The sequence below is a fragment of the Zootermopsis nevadensis genome, unplaced genomic scaffold (assembly GCF_977971745.1).
Source record: "Zootermopsis nevadensis isolate Lab colony 2312 unplaced genomic scaffold, Znev_1.0 Znev_ptg000061l, whole genome shotgun sequence".
NCBI lineage: Eukaryota > Metazoa > Arthropoda > Insecta > Blattodea > Termopsidae > Zootermopsis > Zootermopsis nevadensis.
Genome location: NW_028259192.1, coordinates 20,205,553 through 20,217,028, shown reverse-complemented (window position 1 = coordinate 20,217,028; position 11,476 = coordinate 20,205,553). Strand labels below are relative to the sequence as shown.

Below are 11,476 nucleotides of genomic sequence, written 5' to 3'. Positions count from 1 at the left end.
ATATGCAGAGGAATACAATCAAACAGGATATACATTCACAATTAAAGGTTAACAGACCTGAGTCTGTTTGCAGTCCATTTAACAGCTCATCAGTCTTACAAGAATGAGACAGTGAATCAGCTAGCAATCGTAGTTCTCTCCAAAATCCTATCATGACATGACAAGCAATTTACACATTATATCCCAACAATACGCCCAGGTGATCACAATGAATCAAAAGATTTGAAACCAAACTTAGGTTTTCCTAACACAAAATAGGATTGCTTCAGTTACAATGGAGAAAAATGTTAAAATATTGGCATGTGTGCACTGTCTCAATATTCAAATATGATTTACAGCCAATTAACATTTATAATGTTCTTGACATGTAACATTCCTCAGTGTTTTGTGAAGCATGTACCACTCATGTTCACGAGTGAACTAGATTCAGAAAATCAATTAGGTTTGTATGTTTTAGGTTTTGATGAGAACTTCAGCAAACATGCATGACTGAGTCACAGACATGTACATAACATAAAAGGTTGATGTACATATTATTTTAACAGCTTCAAGTGATGTATTTTCTGATCTCTCGATTTTCAAGATTTGCTTTTAGAAATTAGTCTTTAGGAAAAAGACAGCCTTAATTTACCTGATTATTAAGATGGTGCAACATCAAATTTTATTCAAAACTATTAATTTAAAATATGCTTGCTTCAGAGTAAAATCAATCAAGGGTTTTGCTTTGTTCTAAAATCCGTTGAAAGGTAGATTATCTGGGAATCTACTGGCATGTATCAATTTTCTTTTTCATGATGCTGAAATATTAATCCTATGCAAATATTAACAATTATTACCGTAATGTTGTGGAAGAATTTTCTTTGGACACTATCCAATGTCTGCTCAAGGTGTGTGCACACACTTCAGAGAAGGTGAACTTGGTCTTATGTGTTGTGTGACCTTGGAGGTGGTTAACAGTATTTTGTATCTATGTAAGATTTGAGGTTTTCACAGTGGTGAGTATGAAGATTTCTGTCTTCTGGATTGTTGCGCTGTGTAGTCTGGTCGATATTAACCAACGTTTCAGGTCATACTGCCTCCGTCATCAGGGCAATGATGGAGGCAGTATGACCTCTGAAACATTGGTAAACATCGACCAGACTACACAGCGCAACAACCCAGAAGACAGAAATCTTCAGTGTTTTGTATCACATCCACCTTCACCCTTCTGAAAATTTTGTAAACACATACAAGACCACACAGTGACAACCCAGAAGAATATGATCAACTTCTTCACCATCATAAGAACCTCAAATCACACTGTTTCAGATATTGGCTCTATCTTCATGTATGAGCTATTATCACCAAGCCCACAGGTAAGGAGCAGCTCATCACATTAGGTACCCCCTTTCCTTAAACCTTAAGATAGAGACACTGCACCCAAAATGCTACCTAAACATATTTTAATCAAGGCAATGGACAATGACAAACGAAAATTCTCCCATATTGATAAACCACTGTCACAAACCTTCAGAATCAAGGTATTAAATTTATCCCAGGAACAAGCAGAATGCAAGATGGGAAAAAGAATGCACAGTCTGAACATGGGACAATGCATGTAGACCATCCTAAGAACTATGCTGCCAATGCATGACATACACAAATACAAGTCTCTCAAACTGTTACATCTTTCTAGACACATTTTATACTCTGATATAGTGGCCTGGGCTACATCGTCATAGGGAAAAATGAACATTTTGACAGATTATATTCAAAATTCAATTATGTATTATGAAAATTAATTGCAAGCTTTCTTCTAGTAGAAGAACCCAATATTGAAAAAAGCTAATGCCAAATAGTGATACTAGACATCATCCTGAGGCAATTTCATCCACTTTCCATTCTCACAACCCATCTATCTCAGATCCATCTTAATATTGTTCTCCAATCTCATTCTCAGTAACTGTTATCATATATTTGTAAAGAGGTATTTATATCATGTAAATTGTAAATAATCCATTTCTCCCTAGCAATAACAATTGCAAGAGAGAGACTCTATGGCCCACAAATAATATTTTCATTATCTTTAGTAAAATTACATAATATATCCCTAACACTTAAAAAAGGATTATAATTTTTTGCAGCTCTCTTCAAAATGTTGATGTTTTAATGTGTGGGTGACATAGAATGGTATTTTTCAATATCTAAGAGGTCTGCAGGGTAGAGATTCTTGGACAACATGTATCCCACAGGCCATGCTTTTCATAGGCCAATATTACAGTAATATTCCTGTACCTGTGGAATTTTGAGACAATATTTACATATTATTAATTACCTATGAAGGTTATAAATTAGAATGCAGGACATTTACTTGTTTCCAGAATATACGAAGCAACTGGAAGTGAGAACAAATTTTAAATTTCATTCAGCCAAATGCAAAAAACTTATTTAATACTCCCAAGACTTAAAACTAAGCCATAAATTTCACCTTCAGAAAATAAAGGTGAACAACAAGAGGTACAAATCTTGCCCCAATACAACACAACACAACAGTTAAAAGTTGATCAATGTGAACCAATATCTATATCTACATCACATTAAATCTATTAGGATCATACTTAACCCATGAAATATTTCAGGAACGTTGGCAAATCAACACAAATTATAACTCTACCCAGTCTGATATCTTTCCACCTAGTTACTACTGTTTAATCATTTCTCATTATTAATAACTCCCACACATTCACACACTCACAAATATACAATTCTCTCATCGATGTTACAATTGCAAAGAAAAGGGTTATTAATAATGTAGTCTTTTATGCTGCAAACAATTTCAGTTACTCATTCATTCACTCCAACAGCCACACATAATGATACTGGTAAAGCACAACCAAGAGTGTCCATCTAATGTTGTGATAAATATGCCATGATCTAACAGATTAACAGTAATACTGATTCTAAAATTGGTACATGTTGGCTGATACACTACAGTACAGTCTGTATGGTTGTTATTTAAGTGTTCATCAGTCTCAATTTCACTTTTTTTTTGGCAACACACTTGTATAATTGCACTTGAGATATATTATGTCATACACACATAATATACTATGATACTTCATGATGTAGTCATATCCAATCAATATTGACAGACACCAAACAAATTCAGTTTACACCATCAATGTTAAAAGTAACTATAAAACATTACAAAAACTAAGTTTATTTCTCATTAGTATGATATGGTAAAATATTGTTCCAATGATATCTTCACAATTACTATAATTTTCCACTGTGATAGGTAGTAAATGTGTGTTATCAGATTCCATAATTAAACACAATATCAATAACTGAGGTTGTGCCTTCCTGGCAGTTTGATTTTTGTTCACACCTTGAATCTAACACTAAAATAATTATTCTTCAAGTACAGAATAATTACTGGATATGGAGATCGTTTAGATCCTTTCCTTAAGTTTAGGTCTTGCTATGACAACATCAAAACTACTGTTATGCTGATAGACATCGAGGGTTATCATGTGTCTTCTCACTGTAGGCTGAACATACTGGCTAATGAATGGTAAGTGACCCCTTTTGACACCTTCAGCATGATATTACACAAAGTTCCTACAATATGATGACAGCACATTCCAAAGATGCAAGTTTCCTTTTCTTTAAAAAAATTGCTTCTCTAAGACAGTATTCCCAACAATTATTTGTGGTGACCTTGATTCTAAAATACTGCTGGTTTGTAAAAATGTAAACAATAATACAGACTTTAAACTTATTATTTTGAAATATTCATGAAAACAGAAAATGCTTCTTTGGTTTATTATGTGACTTCTTAACTTTCTCATTAATTTATATACAAATTTCCCAGCTTCTATCTAATTAGAAAAACATATTAATGATACAATTGTGTTTGCAAAAGAAAATGATGCTTGTTATGGAATACCCACAAGATCATTCTGAGAATGATGCCAACTTTTAGACATACCATATGCAAGGTACTGGTTCTTGCAAAACTTTTCCTGGTCCTGCTCCACAAGTCTGAGTGAAAGTATATCCAATCTGTTACACCACTCAATGCGTGAAGTAATTTTTGAACATGAAGAGTGAGAGTAATAATTACTACGAAGGTAGTAACTTTCAATACCCTACCAGTAATTCAGAGCACACCAGACTTCAGGCTTCCTGAAGTTAAAGGTACAATGAACTGTTGAGAATCCAATGTAAGGACAAGAAGAATGGTATACTAGCCCATTCTGTAATTCAAACTGGCAATGTTACTGTCATATTATGGTAAGAATACAAAAAAAATTTGAAGTAAGAATAAAAGCAGCTTCTCTTTCTCAAAGATGTATGTTTTTTTTGTAATATTTCTGTTTCATACTGTATGAATAACATTTATGTTAAACCATGGAATTTGTTAAGAACTGAAAATCAGAGTTCAATGTAAAACAGTTAACAAATTATGAATGCAATATTAGCCCTAAGAGGTGAAAACTGGCGACTTCTTAACAGTTACGTATGAACTGAAACTTCTCCTATAGATGTTTTTTTAGTTGGACATTTTGAGCTGTATTTTTAGAAGTTTGTATCTTCCACCAGGAATTTATACTGCTGTTACTACAATTCAGCGCACAAATTCTTTTGAACTCCATCAGGATGTGTGGACACACATACTGTCCAAATTTCCTGAAACTGGAGAGCTCCCATTCTTGCAGTAACAAGTAACAGTTGTAATAAATTAAATTAGACATGCAGTTGTTTGACAATTAGTATCAAGTGGTTCTTAACCTTCTTAGTGTGACTTAAAATTTCCTTCTGATATGTCTGGATATGACTGCACCATAACTAGATGGACGTACAGCAATTAGAATATCAACCAATAATAATGTCTTTCAAAGGGATTTCTTTTGTAATCCACATACTGCCATTAGGAATGCTGTTTGCTCTCTGTGCAAATAATTGGCACTAGTCATGAACACACATGTACACAATTTAGCTGATAAAAGTCCAGGTGGAATAATGGGTCAGGAATCTTACAGAAATTACTTGATTTGAAAATCTGAGTTTATGAAAGGATCATAAGGCATTCATAAGAATAATGGATTACAATTGCTGACAAAAAGATACACGAAATTAAGACACTGCTTCAACACTGTCCATTAATATCAACAAAAAGCTCACCACTTTTTGTCTTGAGCAAGTAGTAAAACCCAGTTACATATATATTCAGGATAATTCATTCTTTCAATTGAAAGCACCTGACATTACTGCTAAATGTCAGTTTAAGTCTGTGTTTTCTATAAATCGCAATAAAATAAAACATGGCAGTGCTGGAGTAATTAAAGTCACCGTATAGAGGGCAACAGCGGCAAAGCATAATTAACTCTAGTCAATAGCACTGTATACAGTATTGCACCAATTTGCACTCTAGAGTGCATTAATACCAACAACATCTGTTTCTATAGATTTGGCATCATATTTAACCCTGCCTAATACCTGTCCATCATACAGACAAGAATGACTACATATTTTTACATATCTCTGACATTACAGAACTCTGTAAAGGAATGGGTACTGTACCATGATAATATAATCATAATTAGTTAACAATCAATCCCACTTCAGTTCTTCTTACAACCACATTCTCTTGGAGCACTGGCACTGTGCTATGCCATACAATCAGTACAAATTGTGTATGTTAAGCAGCACTATGTTTTCAATATATATTTATTTGTAATTGGTCACTAAGTGAAGAAAAAATTACCTGCTTGATGAGTCAGCGTAGTCTTGTTTCAAAATTTGAAATATCAGAATGTAAATTGACCGTCCGTTCTGTCCGGATTCCATTGTGAAAATCAGTTCTCCATTCTTGAGAAATTATTAGGCATGGAACCATATTACCAGCGTCTAACATTTCAGTACACTTCGGCTGCGGCATGTTTCCATCACAATATGTAGTAAAGAGTGAAACGAAGGAAAAGGAAGAATCAAAGGATGAAAGTATGAATATAATAAGAAGGCACAAACCTATACATTGCTGACTCTTCTTGGAGAGGGCAAGACATCCTGTAGATGCTGAGGCTGTGTCATCTTCGGTGGTAGTGCGCTGTACTTCATTGCGAGTGTGATCCACCTGATGAACCTCCTTCCACACACCCCCTTTAACAGGTTCCACGTTGTTGTGCTCTGGATCCTCCTCATCACGGCTGAGGACCTCACTTGGCTTCAAGTCTACTTTACTGCCACTAATTTCAGTATTGATGTCATCATCTTCATGCTCATCGCCTTCAGGGGCTATTTCTGTACCATAGAAAACCAGCTTCCAATCTGCCATTGTTCCTGCAGAAACAAACCCACAGCACCATCAAAAACATGTTGTTACTATCCAAAGAGTCAGAGGCTTGGAAACATAACCTCAATGCAAGTCAGTGTAAACTGCAGGTCCATCAAATAATGTATTCAATCGATCAACAATGAGTATGCACTGAACTTATCTGCATGCAGAAGACAGTCATCTTCATACTGGCCACCACAAGGATCTGCAATCTCACTTCTCTGCATGCATTCATAACATTCAAATTCATCATTCCAGTAATTTTTGACCTAAAATTTACAGTCAACTGTTTCTTTACTAACAAGTACAGCAAACCTCTGAATGTTGACGAGGTACAGTGCAATACATGTGCTATGTACTCTAAAAATGTGAGGCCTACTTAATTTGACAGTACAGACATATGATTAAACATACTTTGGTCAAAAATAATGCTACAGATATTTATGTGAATAAACACAACAGTAAGAGGTTATGAATCTACTTAATTGCACTGCTTATTAATTTACAACAGAATTCAGGTTATACTCCTTTGTGCATCTGAATGGTTATATGGTAAGTCTTCTCAGGTGATTGCCATGTTGACACATAACATACACTGTCTCTGTCATCAGAAACACTAAGTTGAGCCACCTGTGGATGGGTGACCATCTGACTCTGTCCAATGCTCTCAATTTGACTTTGAAATATGCAGTTCTAATATCTCTAACCCTACAGTTAGTTGAAAATATTCACTTTTAGGTTATGACCAAGAATGACTGGTCTCCACTACATCTGCATGTATATAATTTCAGACCAATAATTCAAACACTGTATGTTGTATACACACTAATTCCTTAATGTGGCATAGCAGAAATGTAAAGTATATTAAAACCTCTGAACTAAAATCCAAAGGCTGGCATGAGCAAGTACTAGCCAGTGGCCATGACGAGAAAACTAGACTTGGCCAAAGTCAACATAAATCTTGTTCACGCCTGTCAAACTTAAAAACAGTGACCTATTAACAAATGTTTTTCTTAAATACTGTACTACAGTATGCTACATTTAGTGTGTGCAAACTTCATATTTTCCAAAATATCTGAAATGAATTTATGTGTAACAATCTGTGCTCCTTTCAAACTTGTATTGCTATGTATTTTTACATCTCCACATGCCATAAATGTTTTTCACAGGATGAATGTGATTTTTAAATTTATGGTTTTCTTCTCTGCCTACAGTATTTAATATACATGATTCACTACATACACAAAAAATGTGTATGAAAATTGGTAATAACTATCAAAAGCATTCACTGTTGAAATCGTATAATTTAGAGCTCTCAAGGAAACGTCAAGTTTTCCAACAAATAATCCTTCAATATATTTACATGCAAATAAAGTCAGTATTTAACTAGCATGTACTCTGACTACAACATACACACTCATTACAAACAAATCTACTCCCAGACAATTTTATTCCAGTATTACTCTTAATTAGCCTGCCTTGTCCTGTACACACTGTGATCTCCCAGAAGTATCTCAGGACTCTCCTGGAAGCAAGCCAGTATTGAGAAATACAGGAAAAAGCATAAATAAGAATAAATGTATGCTTACACATACATCTGTATCAATCACGCTACAACAAACTACTAACATGTAAATACGCAGATGTCCCAATGAGATGTATGCACATATTGAATGAATGAAATGAAGTCATTTTAATACACTAAACCATTACATATGTCAGCACTTTCACATAGCGCATTGCAGAATCTAGCGAAGGTGTTCACAATGAACACTATTAGCTTCATGGTACAGATGACAGTCATAAGCAATGTACTGATAAATTACCACCAAAGTTGCTGCAAAACAGCTGTGTATACATCTTTTTGAAACATTCTGTATACATATATATGTATAGTGTATATAAATGAAAACTGAGAAGTTAAAATGTAAGCAATGGAAATAATACTGCTTAAAATAAATTTCAGGCATTATTCTACAAAATATTGCACTGTCCTTTCATTTACATATTACTCTGTATAGACATTTGTGTAATTATATGCTTACCATTATTCAACACATATTTGACTTGGTTTTTCTCATGTACTTCATCTGTCTCTCCTTACCAAACTGGACTGATAACACAGCCTAATAACAAGCTAAAATGGTGGATTGTTCTGTAAGACTAATAATGCATGAAGCCAGTTTTTTGTTTGGTAGACCTGTAGGCGTACAGCGTAACATAAAAATTATTAATAAAATGCTAGAATTTATACACCTGATATTTTAGGTTTAATAAGTACACTGCAATATTTAGTTTTCAACAGTTTCTTGTTTGTGAAGAAAGTCTGACAAATTCGTGAATTCTGTTTATACACTCATTAATCAAGTTCACATAAAATTTGTGTTAAACATTGACCTAATCTTCTATTAAATTCAAAGCAGTTCTTATACCACATTCTTCACTGATACAGTTATAAGGTTAACTATACACAGTCAGAACCAAACCTAAATAATGTATAAAATCTTGGTCTAAACAAATATTTTCTCTACTGTTCAATTTTTGTACACGCAGATTATGTCAAGCCCACTATCAGAGTAGGAGAGTGTGGGTCAATCAAGGAACTATAAGCAAGTCAAACTCATTGCATCACCCTTCACATTAACCGTACTTTCTTCAGGCAGGCATAATACAGCTACAAATACACCTCATATTCCATCCTGTAATACCCAGTAGTTAAAACTTAAAAATCAGACAGTACTTAGAGTGATCTTTCAAAGAAAATAATTAAATGCATAAGAGAAACTTATAACTGATAAATTACTAACATAAACCTGTTCAGAATGTGCTGATTTAGCACTAAATCAGTCATGCACTGCATCGTCAACAGAGATACACACATACACGCTACTAGTCAAGCAGCTTGGAGGGTAGACAAGCAAAGCAAGCAAAGTGATAACAAGCAATGTACACAGACAGCATGTGAGTGTCAGTATGTAGAAGTAAGTGTCTAGAAACCCTTGCCTTCACCCTGGTGGAGCCGGGAGTTCTCCTGAATGAGTTCCAAATTAGGCACCAAGTTAGCAGGAGGATGATGAAACGAGGATAGATCTATCCTGCCCTTGTTAGTAAGAGAATATAAAGGATATACTTTTTGGATTTTAGGATATTGTTTGAATATATCTGGTACTTTAGGTGGGGGGTTAGAATGTGGTTCTAATAATATTGTTAGGTCACTATGTAAAGTTGTGGTAGTAGAGGTAGTTTTAGATATGACCGTGGTGGTTAATGTTGTGGGTGAAATGGTAGAACTAACTGGTAGTGTGGTTGGTGCTGATGAAAGCTGACTTGGGAGGGAGATGTTGGTATACAGAGTAGGTGGGACAGTCGTGGTAGTGACTGTTTTTGTTGTTATTGTAGATGTAGAATTGGAACTTAGTCTCTTGGGAACAGCAGCAGGAGCTGCAGCTGTTGTGCTTTTTAACCTAGGTTTATGAATGGCTGGAGGAGTTGGCTGCAGCACCTTTAAGAAAGATGTATGGCCAGGAGTGGTTGTTGTAATAAGTGTTCTTGGGGGTGTCAACTTTCCTGTCTTGGTATTGTTTCTCTGAGAATTCTTATATTTTTTCAGGGAAGGCATAACATAGGGCGGGGAAACGAGCACCAGCGGACGGGAAGGTTTAGATGGTGAGGAAGAACCAGTGTTGGTAACACGCAGAGACGGGATAGGTGAACCGTGACCTCCATGGCCATCAGGTGTGACTGCAGTACCGTAAAATATAAGAGCCCATTCCTGCAGAGTGGCACGTCCTAGTGGTGAAAAAGAAGCGACCAAGGATTAATCAGCCACAACCAGGGTGACATTACATCGCTGTAATCATTATTTAAATTATGCTAAATTAGTATTTACATACAATACTTACTGTTAACATCACTGGATCATTAAAAAAACACATGTACCCTAACATATTGAGCAAGATATTTTCTGATCACCACTCCCCTACAAAACAGAACATGATGCTTTACTGCATCGGCATGTGATAATTCTGGTGTCTATGGCCCTTGGCAGCATAAAGTTGCATTGTAACTGGGTTACGAAGCATTTAGAATTCATTCTGCAGCAGAAAATCTGACCACAAAGTAGCCGGTTGCTAGCCCAAGCCCTGATATGAATACAAATTTTCACACCACCCAAATTCACAACAATATATAGTTCTTCACTAATTTTTTTCACCTAAAGTAACAGAATAAAAATTAGGTTGTCTATTTAATTTATTTAAGTCAAAAGGTTTTTGTCCGTTTTCAGGTAATATTTATAATGTAAGGTCTTCAGACACACAAGCAAACACAGAAGCAACATGGTTTTTAATCTCTGAAGATGATACTGTAACATCGCTGACATGACAAAGCTCATTGTACCCTTTTTTTAATCTGGTGAACTTTTAACACCATTCCAGTACCAACAGATCTTTATTTCTCTGCTCATCTTTATCACCATGAACATAGACTCCACAGTTCAGGGATGACTGAAGCAAGGATTCAACTAGCAACACTGATGATGAAATAGAAGAACTTAGTTTTACTGAAATTAAGTCCAGAATTTCAAAATTTCTATACAATACTGATGCAAAAAAATATCATACCACTTGTTTAATGGTATCACTGTTTGTAAAATGAAACATTTTGCCACCTAACAACATTACTGAGAACTTTTAGGTTTCTGGGAGCACAGGAAAACATAACCACAAACATCATACTGGCTTTTATATGACATAAATACTTGTATAAAAGTAAATTATTTACCCAAATCTTTTGCAATTTTGGTGCATATTTGAAACAACTCTATACACCATGCCCTTACCACAGAAATGTTGACCTTTGCTTGCAATGAACTGTAACATTATGTGCAAACTTGTTACCTTTATTACAAGTTATCAGAAATGTTGTATTAAAATCAAATGTTTCACTGTCCTTCAGTCTTTAATAATTCATATTTAGAGTGTGACATTAAAACACAATTAACACACTACTGTATATTTGTCTTTTTTTTTTTTATGGAAGCATAAAATGTAATCTGAAACACAGCAAATATAAATTTAATTCACACATAATCTGTAAAGAAATTGTGATTTCTAATAAATGAAGGTAATGAGAATGACAGACAGCAAGTAGCAGTGC

General features: G+C 34.9%; 1 protein-coding gene across 6 annotated transcripts in view; it reads right to left on the bottom strand.

Moving 5' to 3' along the window:
* The window catches only part of LOC110835312 (furin-like protease 1), a 329,508-nt gene that overhangs the window by 10,387 nt on the left and 307,645 nt on the right, over window positions 1-11,476 (bottom strand). For 5 of the 6 annotated variants that reach the window (XM_087340543.1, XM_087340544.1, XM_087340545.1 and 2 more), the window contains 2 exons: window positions 9,323-10,108; window positions 6,013-6,324 (listed from right to left, as the gene is read on the bottom strand). In XM_087340543.1, coding sequence (XP_087196669.1) covers window positions 6,013-6,324; window positions 9,323-10,108 — 1,098 coding nt within the window. The remainder of the gene's footprint in view (window positions 1-6,012; window positions 6,325-9,322; window positions 10,109-11,476) is intronic. The other variant, XM_087340546.1, reaches the window with a different exon arrangement.